This window comes from Eumetopias jubatus, unplaced genomic scaffold, assembly GCF_037043125.1.
Source record: "Eumetopias jubatus isolate StellerSeaLion01/CBP00866 unplaced genomic scaffold, mEumJub1_p1.0 scaffold_2, whole genome shotgun sequence".
NCBI classification, from domain to species: Eukaryota; Metazoa; Chordata; class Mammalia; order Carnivora; family Otariidae; genus Eumetopias; species Eumetopias jubatus.
The window spans coordinates 201,244,101-201,263,755 of NW_028274808.1; the positions used below are offsets into that span (position 1 = coordinate 201,244,101).

General features: G+C 42.7%; 1 protein-coding gene across 1 annotated transcript in view; it reads left to right on the forward strand.

Moving 5' to 3' along the window:
• The window catches only part of LOC114196851 (DNA polymerase nu), a 97,667-nt gene that overhangs the window by 34,019 nt on the left and 43,993 nt on the right, over positions 1-19,655 (forward strand). The window contains exons 8-10 of the mRNA XM_028087656.2: positions 6,906-6,963; positions 7,908-7,985; positions 8,869-8,983. Coding sequence (XP_027943457.2) covers positions 6,906-6,963; positions 7,908-7,985; positions 8,869-8,983 — 251 coding nt within the window. The remainder of the gene's footprint in view (positions 1-6,905; positions 6,964-7,907; positions 7,986-8,868; positions 8,984-19,655) is intronic.

Below are 19,655 nucleotides of genomic sequence, written 5' to 3' on the forward strand. Positions count from 1 at the left end.
TGACTCCTTCCCAGATGTTTCAGGCTCTTGTTAGCTGTCACACAGCCCCCATAGTCACTTCATTTCAGCCTTGGTCTTTAGAGATCACTCGCATGTACATTCATGGCTCACCTTGACAGACAAATGTGTGCGCATACATTTGTGCATGAGGCTTTAGGGACAGAACTGTCCAATTGCTGTTTTCATCACAGAGGCCAGAGCAGAAGTTCCGTGGCATTTCCTGTATACATCTGTGAACATGAACCCATGCACATGAGCAGACAGACCTGGCTGGGACATAGTGCCGCAGAGCAATGCGGAAGGTATTATCCATGAAGAGCTTGGCATGGGCCAACATCCTTCTCAGGACTGTGTTCTCTGGAAGAACGTATTTAACAAAGCATGCTATTTTTTAAGTTAGGTATTTAGTGACATTTCTGTTATCCTGTTATTTTTTATATTGTAAAACATAAAAATTGGCATTTAATTATTAAAAAGGCTTCCTTCATATTCATCTAAAAATAATCCATTTAAACAACATTACTGCTTTCTCAGGACAAATGGGAAAATTGTTTCTCTCTCTCTTGTAAAGTGACTGTCATTAAAGCTGATGTTTTATGAGTCCTGGGAGAAATTATATTAGGAATTTTATGCTTGTTTGCTGGGTGACCCTGAAACCAGGAGCATGTAGCTGGGTCATTATTTACAGTCTGACCTGGTCCTGATTTGGCATTCCATTGGGTAGAGGACACATCCTATTTTATACAGATATGACACTGAAATTACTCAAAGTGAGTAAATTTTATAGATGCTCTTAGTTTGAGAAAAATTTTTTTCCTAGTTAGTTGAGATATTTTCATAAAAATGAGTGTTGAATTTTGGCAATTGCTCTTAATGTTTTATTGTGATGATGTGGGTTTTTTTGTCCTTTATTCTACTAATCTGATGTATTACATTAGTTATTTTTGGATTTTAAACCTTTGCATTCCTGAGATAAATCCTACCTGTTCATGGTATATAATCCTTTTTGTATGTTTTTAGATCAGTTTGTTAATATTTGGTTGAGGGGTTTTGTATCTTTATTTATGGAGGGTGTTTTATTTAATGTCTGGCTTCAGATTCAGGGTAATACTGACCTCATAGAATGAGGCAAACTCCTTACTCTGACATTGTAGAAGTACCTTTCATTGCTGAGTTTTGTTAAGAGTTCTTTATATATTTTAAATCCAGTGTGATTTGCAAAAACAATTGATCCTAGTACAAGTCTTGCTTTTCATTCTCTTAATAGCATCCTTCCCAAACCAAAGGTTTTTAAAAGTTTGATGGAGCCAAATTTTTCAAGTGTTTTCTTTTATGGATCATGCTTTTGGTGTGTATCTAAGAACTCTCTGTGTAACCCAAGATCACAAGGGTTTTCTCTTAAGTCTTCTTCTAAAAGTTAGAGTTTTATGTTTTACATTTAGACCTATGATCCATAATTATAGAATCAGCTCATTGATAGCTATGAAATATCCTGGGATTTTGATTGGGATTGTGTTGAATTTGTAGATCAATTTTGGGATCATTGGTATTTAATATTGCGTATTCTAATCCAAGAACATGCTGTATCTTTCCCTTTAGGGCTTTGAATTCTTTCATCAGGATTTAGTAGTTTTCAACATAACAGATTTATACCTAGGTATTTTGGGGTGCTGTTACAAATGGCATTGTTTAAGTTTAATGTCCAGTTGTTCATTGGTAATATGTAGATATACAGTTGATTTTTGTAGGTTGACTTTATATCCTTGTACCTTGGTCAGCTCATTTATTAGTCCCAGGAAGCTTTTTTGTAGTTTCCATGGGTTACTCTACATAGACAATTATGTCTTCCATGAATAATGGCCATTTTATTTATTTTTTTGTACTGTATGCTTTTTATTTCTTTTTCTTGCCTTATCGTGCTGGCTCAGACTTCCTCTATTGTGTTGAATAGAGTCCTGGGAATAGACATCCTTGCCCTGCTCCTGATCTCCAAAGGAAAACATTGAGTCTTCCACCATCAAGGATAATGTTCATTTTAGGTTTTGTCACAGATTGTCTTTGTCATGTTAGAGAATGCTTTTCTATTCTTAGTTTACTGAGAGTAGTTTTTATCATGAATGGATATTTAATGTTGTCAAATGCTTTTTCTGCATCTATTAAGATCGTGTGACTTTTCGTCTTCAATGTATTTATATAGGGAATGACATCGATAGATTTTTATTTATTATTTATTTATTTTAAAAAATTTTTTAAATATTTTATTTATTTATTTACAGAGAGAGACAGCGAGAGAGGGAACACAAGCACGGGGAGTGGGAGAAGGAGAAGCAGGCTTCCCATTGAGCAGGGAGTCCAAAGCAGGGCTCCATCCCAGGACCTTGGGATCATGACCTGAGCTGAAGGCAGACACTTAACGACTGAGCCACCCAGGCGCCCCAACATTGATAGATTTTTAAATGTTGAACCAGTCAAGGCTGGGATTTGTGGGATTAACTCCACTTGGTCATGACAGATTGTCCTATTGCTGGATTGATTTGTTTCTATTTTGTTTAAGATTGTTTCTGTCTATATTCATGAGGGATACTGGTCTGTCGTTTTCTTTTCTTGATATGTCTTTGTCTGGTTTTGCTATTAGGATATTACTTGCCTCATAAAATGAGTTACAAAGTATTCCCTTCTCTTTTATATTTTAGTAGAGATCATGTAGAATTGATATTATTTATTCCTTAAATATTTGGTAGAATTCACCATTGAAACTATCTGGACCTAGAATTTTATTTGTGGAAAGGTTCTTAACTACAGAGTCAATTTCTGTAATAGATGTAGGTTATCCTGATTTTCTGTTTTTTTCTTGAGTGGAATTTTGGTAGTTTGTGTCTTTCAAGGAACTGGCCCCCTTCATCTTGTTGAATTTATGGGCATATAATGCTCATAGGATTTTTTTTATTGTCCTTAGTGTCTGTGTAATCTGTGGTGATATCTGCCTTTCATTCCTGAAATTGATCTTTTTTGCCTTTTTATTCTCCTTGAACAGTTTAGATAGATGTTTATCAGGGTTTTTTTTTTTGTTTTGTTTTGTTTTGGTCTTTTATAAGAATCAGGTTTGGGCCTCACTGATTTTTCTGTACAGTTGACCCTTGAACAACACAAGGGTTGGGGCACTGACCCCCTGCACAAGTAGAAAATTCACATATGACTTTTGAGCCCCCAAAAACTTAACTACTGATAGCCTACTGTTGACTAGAAGCCTTACTGATAAGTAAACAGTTGATTAACAAATATTTTGCATGTAATGTGTATTATATGCTGTATTCTTAAAATAATTTTAGTTTACAATAGTAAGCTAGAGAAAAGGAAATGTTATTAAGAAAATTAGGAAGAGAAAATACACCTGCAGTACTCTCCTGTATTTTTCAAAAATAATCCCTGTATAAGTAGATCTGTGTAGTTCAAACCGGTGTTGTCCAAGGGTCAGCAGTATTGCTTTTCTGTTTTAAATTTCATTAATTTCAGATCTTCATTATTTTTCTGTTACTTGCATTAGAATTAATTTGTTCTTCTTTTCCTAGTTCCCCAAGGTAGAAGGTTAAATTATTGATTTGAGACCTTTCTTTTTCTCCAATATAAATATTTAATGCTATAAATTTCCCTGTAAGTACTGCTTTAGCTACATCTCATGGATTTTGATACTGTGTATTTTCTTTTGCATTCTGTTTAACATATTTTCTAAGTTCCCTTGAGACTTCTACTTTGACTCCTGGCTAATTAAGAAGTATGTTGTTTAATGTCCAGATGTTTGTGAATTTTCCAGATAGCTTTCTGTTACTGATTCTTGGTTTGCCTTCATTATGGTCAGAGAACATACTTCGAATGATTTCAATTTTTCTTTAAATTTTTTATTGTTATGTTAATCACCATACATTACATCATTAGTGTTTGATGTAGTGTTCCATGATTCATTGTTTGTGCATAAGATTTCAATTTTTCTAAATTTGTTTGTTTTACAACCTATGATATCGTCTATCTTGAACAATGTTTCATGTGCACTTGAAGAGAATGTGTGTTCCACTGTCTTTGGATATAGTATTCTATAAATGTCAATTAGGTCAAGCTGGTAGATAGTGTTGTTCAGGCCTTCTGTATCCTTGCTGATTTTATCTCTACATTTCCAGATATTACTGGAAGAGGAGTGTTTACACCTCTAAGTGTAATTGTGGATTTGTCTATTTCTCATTGCAAGTCTGTCAGTTCTTGCTTTGTGTATTTTTAAATTCTGTTGTGAGATGTGTGCACATTTAGAATTTATATGTCCTTGTAAATTTACCGTTTTATCATTCTGTGATATTCTCTTTATGCATAGTAAATTCCCTTCTGAATGCTGCTTTGTCTTATGTTAATATAGCCACTCCAGACTTCTTCTCATCTGTGTTTGCATGGCATATCCTCTTTCACCCATTTACTTGTAATCTACCTCAATCTTATTAAAGTGGATTTCTTGTAGACAGCATATAGTTGGGTCTTATATTTGTGCGCTCAAACTCTGTTTTTAATTGGTTTGTTTAAAGTATTTAAGCTTAATATGATTATTGATATAGTTGGATTTGGGTTGCCCATTTTGTTTTCCTGTTAGTTCTTTCTGTTTTCATTCTGTTCCCTCTTCCCTGCATTTCTCTGAGTTATTGAGTAATTTTTAGAGTTCCATTTCAATTTGTATTTTGGATTTTTTGCTACATCTCATTGTGTAATATTTTTAGAGAGAGAGTGCATGAGCAGGGGGAGGGGCAGAGGGAGAGGGAGAATCTCAAGCAGACACACCACTAAGCATGGAGCCTGATGTGGGGCTTGATCCCACAACCCTGAGATCGTGACCCAAGCCAAAACCAAGAGTTCACCACCTAACGCACTGAGCCGTCCAGGCGCCTCTCATTATATATTTTTTAGTGATGGCTACAGGGATTATAGTAGTCATAATCAATTTTCAGTGTAGTTTTGGCTTTAACGTTTTACCACTTCCAGTAAGTTGTGGAAGACTTACGAGCACCATCTTGTCATCACTGCCATGCATTACATCTGCACACACTGTAAACACCCCCAGAAAGTGTTACAATGTTTGCTTTTAACAGTAATAAATATTCTAAAGAGCTTGAAAAAAAAAAAAAAACAGTCTTTATGCTTCTTCGGGTACTGAGCATTTCTGTTGCCCTCTCAAGTTGCAGGCTTCCTTGGGACCTTTCCCTTTAGCCTGAGCAACTTTTGTTAGCACTCCTTTCAGAGCAGGCCCCCTGAGGACATGTTCTCTTCCTGTTTATTTATCCGAGAATGGCTTCAGTTCACCTTCACTCCCGGAAGACACAGTTTGCTCAAGAGCAGGTTCTGAGTTGACGGTGCCCTCAGTCAGCCCCTCTGTGGTCTGAGCACTTGGCTCCTGATGGGAAGTTGGCGGCCACCCACAAGGCCACTCCTCTATGTGTCCTGTGTCATTTCGCTCATGTGGCTTTCAAGATTGTTCTCCATCTTTGGTTTTCAGCAGTTTGTGGTGTTTCTGGGCCTGATTTTCTTTTAATTCATCTTGTTTAAGGTTGTTCAGCTTCTTGAATCTGAAAAATATGTGTTTCACTAAATCTGGGAAAATTTTAGCCATTATTTCTTTAATTTTTCAGCACTGGTCTCTTTTTTCTCTTTCAGGGACTGAAATAACAATTGTATTGTACTTCTAGTATTATCCCGCAGGTCTCTGAGCCTCTGTTCATGTTTCCTCAACATTTTCTTTTCTCCTCTATACTGGATAGTTTCTACTGTCTTTAAGTTCACTGGCTCTCATTTTCTGTCATCTCTGTTCTGTTACTGAGCTTATCACGTGAATATTTGGTGGTGTTTTAAGATATCACGTGATTCTATTGTAGAGAAAACTTGAGAGCCACTAGCTTCATACCTCAGGCGTTGGTGTCCTCACCTTAAAAAATGGGGAGACAGTGCCTGCCTTACCATGCGGGGTTGCTGGGCCCAAAGCATGGGGTCTGAGACATCCAGTAGCCTCACCAGATCCAGTCAGGGAGTCGAGGCCAACTGAAACCCAAGGACTTCCATTACCAGATAGAGCGAGGTATTTTGTGGAAGGTACTGCCAAGCACAAAAGGATGTTGCCGCAGAAGTTCTCCTGATTTGAATGGTGGTAACAGGAGAGAAACTAGCAGGGACATTCAGTCCAAGTTGTAAGGGTGTTAAGGTGCTTAGTGAGCTGTCACAGGCTTTTCAGGGGATGTGGACACACTGTCCACCAGCCACAGGGCAGTTGCACATGCCAAGACTGAGGCCAGTACCAAGTGCCAAGAGCACCAAGGGACGGTGATGGTCAGGGTGGAGAGACCAGAAGTTTCATCTTAAAATATGTTTTTAAGGGGAAACTACAGTATATAAAATTCACAGAAATCTATGTTGCGGATGTTACATAGAAATTTTTAAGTTTGTAGTTTAGGCTGCTGCTAACAGCATTACTATATATAATTACCATAAGGGCCACACAGGCTGGAGTCAAAGAGAATTGTTCTCATATTTGCTGACTGGACCTGGTGGTGTACTCACCAACATTGTGTTTCAGTGTTAGATGCTTGTTTTACATAATAATATGCTTATGCGTAATACATTGGCATTGGCTATTTTGTTAAGGTCTAATAAAACGTGACACATTTTAAATGCCCTGAAATGGTACAGTTTTGGGGGCGCCTAGCTGGCTCAGTTAGTAGAGCATGCGACTCTTGATCTTGGGGCCATGAGTACAAGAACCACATTGGGCATAGAGTTTACTTTAAAAATAATTTTTAAAAAATCATAATAACATCAAATGATACAGATTAATTTACAAGTAGATATTTCAGCTAAAGCTATTCTCCTCTTATTATTAACAGAATATCCAAGGTATCTCCAAGCACCCAATTCAAATTACTAAGCCACAAAATGTTAAAGGTAACACATTTCTCTCTACTTTGCTGAAGTATTGGGTAACATTTTTTAAAAAACCTACAAGTATTTATAATTGCTTTCCTGTAGAACTAAATTCTTTGCCTTCCTCAAGTTCTCTGTGTTTGCATGACCAGGATTTAAATACACACTGAAAAATAAAACACAGCTAAACTGATATGGCCCCTCCCTTTTAGCAGTTTACAAGTTAAAAGAGATGATAATTATACAAGGAAAGTAGCTCCCTTCCCACCACCTCTCCCCCACCAACTTCCCAATAGAGAAAAAGAACAAACAAACATACAAAAGACTGGCTTTTATTAAAGTCTGAAAGCTACTGGAAATGTTTATAAAAGCATACCAACACTGTTCTTTCTTCTTAGCTGTTCCACTGTAAGGCTGACAGTTACATTTCTAAAAAAGAAAAAGGTCACATCTGAGCAAAGTAGGTTCTGTGGCCCGTCCCTCCAGCTCCTGCACCCTTGGTGGGGTGCTCCTGCCCTCTGCTTGGACACCGCAAGACAGTGAAGCATGACCGGGTCCTTTTCAAATACACAGTCACCCTTAAGCAGGACCCGTGGAGGTGTCTCCTACTGCCCTTTAAAACATATTCTGTGCATCCAGGACCCGCGCTTCCCCAAAGCCTGTCTTCTAGGCTGTGAGGCTCTGGGGGCCGCCAGGACATTCTTACTGGAGTACATTCGAGGGTCTGCATTTGAGCTGCTCCTCACCAAGAATTCTAGACAGAATGTAAAATTTTAACAACAGAAAGCCTACTTTACTCTCATCAGTACCATGTTGCTTTTAAATTATATTAGTAAAAATATTCAGAAAAGTCAGAAATCTGGACTCTCGACTTTGGAATGATATTAAAATAAACTCTGTGTGTGGAATGGCTATGAATCAGCTTATGACCAAATTCACCAAGTGCTCTTGAAATAATGTTTCAGGTACAGAAGGCACGATGCTCACCATCTCCCCGAGGAGCATGTTTGTTGCGCCCGAGGGCCACACCTTCCTGGCAGCAGGTACGTGCTGACGGTGCCAGAGAGACATCCTCTGTCATGGTGGCTCACTTTACATGTTCCATACGGTGCAAATACTTGGAAGGTGGATAATTCAAAGGTACTTACAGAATTCATTCTTTAAAGTAAATCCTGAGGCAAATATTTATACAAAAGACAGATTTGATTTCTTGTGCACAGTAAATAAGAGCAGATCTGCTTCAAGGGTCCCTCACCTCCAGATCCCAGATGCCCCAACGCGGTCCCACGCAGTCTGCCCCTCCTTTCTCTCTCTGTCATCATCACACTCCGCGCTCTGCCCCCCTCGCTCCCTGCAGATGGGCTGGCCTCCAGCCCAGGCCAGTCCCACCTCACGCCCGCGTGGAACCTCTTCACTAGATAACATCTCGCTCCCTCCTTTGCCTCCTCTGTCTTGAGGAGGGGTACCCTGACCACCCTCTCCCTCCTGGACCCCCTTTCTTGATCTGTCTTTTCCAGTTCACTTCTCATCTTCTGATGTACCAGATAACTCACACACATTGTCTCCTGCTCCTAGAACATGGGCTCCACAAAGAAAGGCTTATCTGTTTTGTTCAGTATCAAATCCCAAGCATACCTCCGTAGGCACCTTCTAAACTTCTGATTTAGAGAATGAACAAACAAGTGCATATGGCCTATCCCAGAGAACACCTCTGGCCTGACGGAAGGCAGGACAAGTCCCTTAGACTTGCAGACACAGGGGTGGCCAGTGGCCTTGGGGCCGAAGGACCCTGGGAGATGGGCGGGAGGTTGCTGTCCTTGATGCTGCGGTGGGGACGGAAGGTTGAGGGTAGAGGCTGGGGCGTGGGCGGCAATGACGAGGGACACTGCTGGTAGATTCAGAATTAATGTGGATTCTGTCTCACAGACTTTTCACAGATTGAATTGCGCATTCTTGCCCACTTATCTGGGGATCCAGAACTTTTGAAGTTGTTCCGGGAATCTGAAAGAAATGATGTATTTTCCACCCTGACTTCACAGTGGTAAGATACATGAGCTCACAATATTATCAGAGCTGCAGGAATGCTGACATGATTTTAAAATCCTGAGGTTATTCCAAGGCTGTTTTCATAAGAAGGAAATTATATTTTTCTCTAGTAGTTAATCCTTTTGAAAAGAGAAGTAGATAGTTAGAATGCCAAGATTTCCCTAATTATGAAAAAACCGATGGCTCTTCACCACCAAAAATACAGCCCATTGCTAGAGAATGTAATAGAGATATTGGAAGGATCCAATGTGGGAGTCTGTGCTCCCTCCACGCGGGTGTGTGAGCGGCGGGGCTGGGTGTGGGCGCTTCCTCTCCGCACCCCCACCCCATCAGGGCCAGGAGCACATCAGACTTCAGGGACAGTCCCTGCCTGACAGTGACCTGCGCTCAAAGAGAATTCTGGAGGCAGACAGCCTTGGGTTTTGTTGGGCAGTTTGACAGTGTCCTCAAACGCCTGTCCTTGTGCGTCAGTGTTCGTAGGCGGTCAGCTTTTCCTTATCCTGGCTGCGGAAACCCTGCTGCCTCTTGTGCAGAGTGGGCTCTCCCCTCAGACCGCCTTTGCCAGGGACAGGGGTCCTGCCCAGGGCCCTGCTGCAGACGGCTCTTGCGCTGCTGTTCCAGAGCGGGGTTGTGCAGCTGCAAGGGGGGCTGGTAACAGCCATTCTCTGGAACAAAGAGGAACAGTCACAGTATCCACCAGAGCCAGGTACACCACTGCCTGGCACGAAGTCAGGGTTCTGCTACGAGGAAGAAGAGGCACCTCATCTGCTATCCGTCCCCTCCTTCAGCAGCTGTGGGCGCCGCCGTCCCTTCCCCTGCAGGCCTCTCCCCCAGGCTGCCCCTCCTGGGGGCCTCCTCGCCCACCCACCTTATCTTGGCATATCCACTCACCCTCAGGAGCCACCCTGGGGGCAGCGCTCCATGAAGGCTGGCCTCTGCGTTCTTGGGCCGCTACACATCCCTCTCTGTGCCCTTCACTGTCTTTTCTTTTTTTCTTTCTTAAAGATTTTATTTATTTATTTGACAGAGAGAGACACAGCGAGAGAGGGAACACAAGCAGGGGAAGTGGGAGAGGGAGAAGCAGGGAGCCCGATGCGGGGCTCGATCCCAGGACCCCGGGATCACGACCTGAGCTGAAGGCAGATGCTTAACGACTGAGCCACCCAGGCGCCCCATTCACTGTCTTTTCTGAAGGCGTGTGAGCCCTGCAAGGGCAGGGCCATGTCCCCTCATCCAGCACGGTGCCGGTCCTCCCCTCTCCACCTCGGCCCCCCTGAGCCACCAGGTGTTCCAGGTACACGCCTCACTCAGGCCTTTCCTTCCCCTGGCTCGGGAAGCTCTTTCCCCGAGTGTCCCCATGACTCACCCTCAGCTCACTGTGTGACACCTCGGCTTCCCTCGAGGACCTGCCTCCCACCGCTACATATCTCTCCATTGTCTCCATCACCTGGCCCTGTACCTGCGGTGCTCCATGAGGTGTGGAGTCTCAGCCTGCATCTGTGAATGAAACAGTCCTGTCGGCCAGGAAGCATCTCCTCTCCAGAGGCCCCCCACCACAAGATCTATTTGAATTGAGAAAAAATCAGGAAGAAGTATTGTTGTCAAGGTGACAGAGGAGGGAGGACACTGCTGGACACTGAGCTGGGCTTTAAAGAGTGGTTGTGAGTGTAGGGTTATGCGGGCATCCCCAGGGGAAGCAACAAACCCCACAGCAGAGCAGAGCATTAGGCGGCGGGACAGTGTGTGGACGGCATGGCAGGACGGTGTGCAGCCATCAGGCCCACTGTCAGCTCCCAGCAGCCTGCCATCCGGCCCCGGGCCCGGGGCCTCCTCTGTTTATCCCCTCCTTGTCCTAGGCGCTGTCCAGGGGCCCGGCCCTCCCCTGATGCTGGCCACTCTGCTGGGCGGGGCCCATCTCACACTGAGACCTCGCAGAGCTGTGGTCTGTGTTCCTCTCCTGCCGGCTGCTCCTCATCCCCCAACTGCCAACTCTAGGCCCCTCCCACCCCCGGCTCCCCCAGCCCTCCTCCCCTGCACTGCGGGTTCCCTTCCTGTGAGTCCCGCCTGCGATGCAGCCCAGACTCCCCTTCCGTGCCTCCTGCATGCCTGGGCATGCAGTCGTGGCCTGCTGGATGACCACTAGGTAAATGAGGGCATGACGGACCCCCACCTCCCCGTCGATCTCCATCAGCCGCTCCATGTAGGACTTGCTGCTCCCTTCACTTCTCCCCTCCCTGGTTGCATGTTTCCAGCCCTGGGTGATCCCACTCTCTGCTTTCCTATTGCCTAGCCCCAAGGGGCTGCAGGAAGCCATAAAGTGGTGAGTGAGTTGAGTCCACCATAAATCTGGGTCGTCCGACCCACGAGGGACCCTTATTAGTCTCTACTCATCAGCTGCTCCAAATGTTTTTTAGACTTGCCACAAATGTCTACTCTTCTCCCTTAATCTTTTTTTTTTAAGATTTTATTTATTTATTTGACAGAGACACAGTGAGAGCAGGAACACAAGCAGGGGGAGTGGGAGAGGGAGAAGCAGGCTTCCCGCCGAGCAGGGAGCCCGACGTGGGGCTCGATCCCAGGACTCCGGGATCGTGACCTGAGCCGAAGGCAGACACTTAACGACTGAGCCACCCAGGTGCCCCTTTTCTCTCTTAATCTTGAAAGAGAACCTCACCTTTCACTTGACTGACAAAGAAGAGGGCCGCAGACGTGAGCCCCTGGACTCCCTCCCATTTTGTCTCGATGTGTCATTGCACGCCCTCCTCCCAGGCTTCAGAGATTCCTGTCTCAAAAGAGGAAGCATCCTCTGTTGCCAAAGTCAGGAAATCAGGACTGTGCATTGCACATCTCTAGGTAATGCCATACATTTACACATCAGTGTGAATGGCACCTCCTAGAGTTGTGCAGTGCATAACCAGTACAACTTTACGTGTCAGTCCTCACGTGGATTCCCTTTATTTTCCATTTTTACTCTGGTGGTGTTCATTTTCCCTTGTTGACTTCACCTCCCCCCACAACACTGAAAACAACAACAACTGTCTAGGGTTGCCTTCAGGGAAATCCTATTTTCAACCCCATTGGAGCCCTTAGTTACTGTTTAGGTACAAAAGAAGTCTATACTTCTTGTTCTTCCTCACTGCTGGTTCATTCTTGCTTTTTTGAATAAACTTTCGCTATACCCACTTAGGCTTTTCTTCTTCCAATTTGGAGGCTGGAACTCCTCCCATCTAAGACAGTGACTACCTTTCTTCTGGGTGTGGTTGGCTCTGAGGCCCACAGCCTGCATGAGGACGCTCAGGCGCTGCCCACCCGCAACCCCCAGTTTGAAGGCTCTGCGGGGGTCTGTCACTGACCCGGGGCAGCTCCAAGTCCCATGCTCTCTGCTGGCCTGCTGCTCCAGGGAGATGCCCTTCTGCTTGGTTTGCTCCATTGGTTCTTCTTAAAATTGAGATATCATTTACATACCATAAAATTCACCTTCTTAAAGTGTACAATTCAGCAGTCTTTAATACGTCACAAAATTTTGCAACCATTGCCACTGCCTAATTCCAGAACATTTCCATCCCTCCAAAGAGAAGCCCCATCCCCATTCCTGTCACTCCCCATGGAAATCGCTAGTCTACTCTCTGTCTCTCTACATTCATCTGTTCTGGATTTTTCACATTAATGGAATCATACAACATGTGGCTTCCTGTGTCTGGCTTCTTTCACTGAACGTAATATTTTTAAGGTTCATTCTTGTGGTAGCTAATATCAGTACTTTGTTCCCTTTTATGGCTGAATAGATTGCATTATATGGAATCACGTATTCTATATATTTTGGTTTAAACAAGCAAATAATCTTCCATTTGTTTATCCATTCACATTTGATGAGCATTTGGGTGGTTTCCACCTGGCTATTAGGAATAATCCTGCTGTGAACATTCACATACAAGTATTTGTGTGGGTACGTGTTCTCGTTTCTAATGGGTAGGTACCTAACAATCGCTTGGGCCATATAGTAATTCTGTGTTTAATTTTTTTTCTTGTGGTAAGACACAAAAACAAAATTTACCATCTTAACCACTTTAAAATGTACAATTCAATGGCAACTATATTTGCTTTTTTGAGGAACAAAATAGCGACACCACTTAACACTCTCATAAGCAGCGTATGGGGCTCCGATTCATCCACATTCTCGCCAGTACTTTTTATTATCTGTCTGCTTGGTTCCGTTGGTTCCAGCTGTCCTGGTGGGTGTGAGGTGTTGTCTCACTGGGGTTCTGACTCGCATGCTGTGATGACTGAGGATGCCACCCCTTCCTGTGCTCATCACTTGTGCTTTATCTTTGCCTCTTTTCCCTCCTTCGCATGTGGAACACAAGTGCTGACCCAGCTTCCTTCCTAATGTCCTTTCTTTCCTTTCCCTCTCCCTCTAGTGAGGATATAACATAACACAGAGTTTTTAAAGCATGTAATAGATTTAGTTACACCCCTTCCCTCTCTCCAGAGGTATGGAAAGCAAGGGCAGAGAAGGAAATAATGAAGATAAGAGCAGAAATCAATAAAATCAAAACGAGGAAAACAATAGAGAAGATCAATGAAACAAAAGTGGATTCTTTAAAAAAAATCAGTAAAATTCATAAACCAACAAAGATAAAAATAGGACACAAATCATCACTATCAGGAGTGGAATAGAGGATATTAATATAGATCCCAGAGGCAGCAAAAGGATAATAAAGGAATACGATAAACAACTTCATGCTAAAAATCCAACATTTAGGAGAAACGGACCAATTTCTTAAAACCATAAGCTACCAAACCCCAACTAAAGTAAAATAAGTAATCTGAATAGTCCTAAAATCATTTTAAAAATCGAATTTATAATTTATAAGTTTCTGAAAAATAAATCTCCAGGCCTGGATGGTTTCCCTGGAGTATTTTACCAAACATTTAAAGAAGAATTAATACCCGATTGTGTGTAACTTCTTCCAGAAAATAGAAGAGAAACGAACACTTCCCACTTCATTCTGTGAAGCTGGTATTACCTGATGTTTAAACCAGAGAGAGTAAAAACTACAAAACCCAAACAACAACAACAAAACCCAAACCCACTGCAGACTAATACCGCTCACAAACTTAGGTGCTAAAATCCTCAACAAAATATCAGCAAGCTGAACTCAACAATGTCTAAAAATAATTATTCACCATGCCCAAGTGGGATTTATTCCAGGCATTCAAGATTGGTTAAACATTTGAAAATCAATTAATATAATCCACATGTGATTAAAGAATAAAAATAATGTGATTATATCTGTTGACCCAGACAAAGCATTTGACAAAATCCAACATTCATTCATGATAAAAATTCTCAGGAAGTTAGAAAGAGAGAGGAACTCCCTCAACTTGATAAAGAGCATCTTCAAAAAACCGAGCTGCCGCTGACAGCACATTTAATGGTGGAAGGCTGAATGCTTTCCCTCTAAGATCAGGAACAACTTGTTAGTACTGAATGTTGAAGCTCTAACCACTGAATAAGGCAAGAAAAAGACATAAATGGTATGCAGATTGGAAAGGAAGAAATAAAACTCTCTGTTTGCAGATGACGTGATTGTCTATATAGAAGTCTCAACATACAAGAAAAGAATTTTTCTTAACTCCTAGAACTAGGAGGTTCAGCAAGGTCACAAGACACACTATCAACACATAAAATCCAATTGCATTTCTATAAACTGACAATGAACATACAGAAAATCAAAATGAAAAACACAAGATCATTTTAAAATCACTCCAAAGATAATGGAGTCATATGTAAAGTATCCGAAGAGAATGAAGAACTTAAGTACTCGGTTAACAGAGGATGTACAGGATCCACATGTGTTGGATTACACCGTGCCAGTGAAAGCTGTCCAAGAGGACCTAGTGAGCGCGGACACACTACTGCGTGGAATGGAAGACCCAACATAGTAAATGTGTCCGGTCTTCCTGGGTTTATCCATGGGCTTAACTCAAGCCCAAGTAAAACTGAAGGAAGTGCTCTGTAGACATAGTAAGCTTAGTGTAGATTTATGTGGAAAGGCACAGGCCCTGGAAGAGCTCAAACAATCTTGACAAAGAATAAAGTGGGAGGAATCACTAGCTGATACTAAGTTATGATATGTGGTAATCAAGAGATTGGGGTGTTGGCAGAGATCAATGGAACAGAAAAGAGAAGCCAGAAATAGACCCACACAAATATGCCCAATTGATTTTTGAAAACGGTATGAAGTATCGGGCAGAAAATAATTCTCTTCAGTTTCATGTCAAGCTGATCACCCAAAAAGCCAACTTGAGAAGTTCATGTCTACATTGGATACTGTATATGTCTTTTCTGCATCTTATTAGCTTGTATTAGTTTTTGAGAGAACTTCAAAGATAAGAAGCTTTTAATATCTGCATGATGGTTGCCTCTAATTCCCCACACTTGTGACTTAAACTATAATTAGTCGCTGTGGAAATGATTTTTATGTTCCAGAGGACTAGAATAGCACATGGTAAAAAGCCACAAGATCAAGTATACTCTTAAAAACCTTTGTTTCATGCAAATGTCTTATTGTTTGAAACTCAAAAAGCAAATGGGAAAGTTGATATTCTATTCTGGAATATTTAGTAACATTTTCAAAGACTAACAATTTCCTTGAAAAACCTCTAAGGATACATAGATTACATATAAAAATGGAGACATGGAACAAGTCTTAGAAATCCTCTGTAAAGCTGTGATTTGATCCATGAAAGCCTGAGACCCTGAGAGCTGGGACCTGCCCACAGAGTCACATCAGAGCTAGGACCGATTTTGGAGCCGCTGCGGCAGCTTCAGCATTTTCAAATGCACATGGAAGACAGCCATTCTACCCTGCAGGTCCAACACAGGCCACAGGGCATCTTTCTACAGGATAATCCTTACATATTTGCCCAATTGTTAACAGTTTTACAAAATGCAAGTAAAAACCTTTCCTTATTGGCTGTGCATTCAACTCGACATTTTCAGAGTGAAACTTAGAAATTTTCACTGTAGAATATATCAATTTTTCTTCTGCTTAAGCCCTTCTGGGGTGCTTTTCTGAGATATTCTCTCATAAGGCAAGTGTGGTAGATGGTGTTGTGGGCCGCTGCCCCTCTCTTGGGGGAGATGGTGCTTCTCTACCCAGCAGATGTCAGACTTGGGCCTGTGACTGGCTCTGGCTAACAAAATGTAAACAAAAGTGACACATGTGGCCCCTAAGCTGAGGCCTTAAGAAATTGCACATGATTCCTCCTGATTTCTCTCTGTCACCATACCTGGCAACATTGATCGACGCCGCTTCGTCATCCTGCATTATATATGGTAGACCAGCCTGGGGGCAAAATGTAGTGAAGATGAAAGATCAACTATCCTTGCTGTGGGTAGTAAGATTCTGGAGTAATTCATCACAGCAGCATCACTTGGCCTAACATAGGATCTATAGGACTTGGTGCCACAAGTAAGAGGTTGTATAACGAATCCTAAAACGTGGCCCTGGCTTCAGAGAGGGGTGGCAGGTGATGAGGAGACATCTGCTGGAGGCTGGGAGATGGCGTTTGGTAAATGGTATAACATTTGGTGAAATTGTCTTTTGTGATAATTTGTGAGGCAGATAATACCCTAATGAGCTGAAGCTTTAGGCAGAGTGGACCCCGACAGGACACTAGGACGTGCACTGGTTGGTCTGGTCTGCATGTAACGAGGTACTGCAAGAAACAAACTCAGAAAAGAATTGGCCAGTGTACAAGCAGGCATGAAAGGGAATGGAAATTCCAGAAAATTGGAGTCTTATGCACTTGAATATAGAAATGATTCTCATCTCCAGCCAGTAAAAGATGAATCTGAAAAGGGTTTTGAGCAACAAAGGCCAATTAAAACACCGCCTTTAACAAATTAAAGGTGTGGCCTTAATGCCTACTGTTCATGTCTCTGAAAGACTCAAGGTGGCACCTGTAAGTTCTGAGTTAGACCTCATAGCTCCAGACGAAAAGAGACTAGCGGTGGCTTTCCCACAAACTCCTGATAAACTCAAGTCATCTGCAGTAAAGTCTAGAGAGAGGATACATCTCCAAATGAATTATGGATGGGTCTGTTGGCCCATGGAGCAGAATGAAGTCAAATGGAACTGATTACGTTTCTGAGAGTGGTACTTCCCACAGGACCACCAGTCTGGACTAAAAGAGGCATTGATTGTTTGAGACTTAGACCCTGGGGCCCCACATTTTCTATGGGAAGAAGCTGTCTGGGATATATGCTCATCCCCCAGGGAAAGAAAATTTCTCACCGTCCTCTTACATGTAGCCAAGAAATATAATGGAAAAGGAAATCCTAGGAGATGGATAAAAGGCCATGGAGAGCAATGGACTACGAATATACTCCTGAGGAACAGATTCAGGGCCTCGTCAAGGACCCTCTTTCATGCCCAGAGAAGGGCCCCCTCAGCACCTACCCAATGAGAATGCTGCAGACACTGACTGCCATGCATCTCGCACTCTTCCCGTTTCCAGACCGGTGTGTTTGTTGTGGTCATCCTGTGCCGCCCAACAGCTACACCTCACCTGCGTGCCGGGAAAGCCTGGACTTTTTAGTCCATTGGCCTACAGAGAAAGAGGAGCCGCATCAGGATCTGACATGAAGATGATCACAAAATCCTGATGCCCTGCTCAGATGGGACTTGGGACTGTCACCGAGACAAGGGGGAGGAAAGCAAATATGTGTGACCAGATATATTATTATTCAAAAATCTTTGTCTTCCTCCCCAGAGGAAGAGTGTACTTTCTCACCCATTGACTCCGGCTTGGCTATGTGACTTGTTTCAGCCAATGGCATATGAATGCAAATGATGTTTGTCACCACTGGGTCACATGGGGTTCTCCAGACTCTCTTCTTCCTCTGCCATATGACAGCCATCACTGTTCCAGTTACGGGCTGGGCTGCACCCCTAAATCACAGGATGTGGATCACATGAGGCAGAACCTCAGCTGACCCATGATGGACGCGCTGCATGAACAAGAACCAGCCCTTGTTCGTGTAGGCCTCTGAGCATAGCCTCGTCTGCCCTTGCCACACAACAAGAGGGCAACCATTTGTTCTGCCACAATTTAGGTATGTCTCCATTAAAGATGAAATTAAATCCCACATTCTATCTGTTCATTAATGAGTTTATACCAGGCTTCAGTAATCTCTGAATAAGCAGACTAGTGTTGTGGAGGATTATATGTGTGCTCTGGGCACTCCAGGCTGACTCTCCTTGACTGCCTAAGATGTTCTATGCCTAGAAGGCCAAGAACAACGTAGAGGGATTTTGTTGGGTTACTACTAAGAGTGCTGAAGAACCTCCTTGCAGCCTAGTGGTTTGGGTTCCTGGGCCACACTGCCACATGAAGGAGGAGCCAAGTTTATAGGTCATATCCCCTGGAAAGTTAGCACGACTCCCTCTGCACCTTTCTTCTGATGCGCACCTCATCCTATAGTGGATTAGATGTCCTAACACGTGGCTATCTTAATGGGGCTGTTTTTTAAGTTGTAATTCATGAGAACATTAAAGGATGAATTTCTAGTTAAGATGTAAAAAAAGAACAGACCTGTACCCCTGAAACAAATAATACATTCTATGTTAATTAAAAAAAAAAAGATGTAAAGAAAAAAATCACAAGAGACTGGGGTTGCGCTAACCCTAACAATAAAACCAAGATAAGTAAATTACAAAATTAGTTTTTCTAAATTTACCAGAGAGCTGAGGATACAACTAAGTGAACAGAACTCCAGACAGTGATGAGCCCATCACAGAAATGAAGAAATCCAAGGCTTCTCTCATCGCTGGTGGAGGGCCAGCAGTGGAGGACTCTGTCTTTCAGTGGGGAGGAAGAGACCAGCTAAGCTTAATTAAATGTGGGCTGGTGTGACAGAATTCTAAAGTGGCCCAGCTACAGATCCCATCACTTATCAACTTGTTCCCATGAGTCTTTATGGAGGGTCTAGGGGCAAATATCAAAGCTGAGGGCAAGGCAGGGCAGCTGAAAGTAGTCAACCCTCAGCATCCCAGGACCTTCAGCCACCAGGGGCTAGGTTACGGCAGAAGGCTGGGAGAATCCACAGCCCCCTGACAGGCATTCTGGTACAGGAGCGCTCTCCCATGGTGCAGAAAGCTGGGTGAGACTGGAGGGCAAAGTGAACTTCCTAGCAACCCAAAAAGCTGGCAGCTGGTTGGTAACACAGAGATCTCTTGTGGTCTGAAACACTGACAGTGTAACTGCAAAGCTCCAAGAAATCCTGGCAATTGTGCCAGTTCTCAGACTGCAGACCCCATAGAAGGGAAATTTCTGATCCCACTTTCAAAACGTTACAACTCAATAGTGAACCAAATCAAACTAAAGTTGCAATAAAGTCCAGACCCTGCCCAACCACAGATCAAATTCACTTTGCTCCCAGCTCTAGTGACCTGACATAAAAAATGACGTGTCATTTTTAGGAAGTAAATATTTACTTCAGTCTCTACTATCCAAAATGTCCAGCAAATAATTTTTTTTAACATATTAAGACCTAAGAAATAAGAAAATGTGACTTACGACCAAGAGAGTAAGCAATCAATATAAGTCAACCAAAGATATGGCCCAGATGTTGGAACTATCAGAAGAGATTTTTTTTA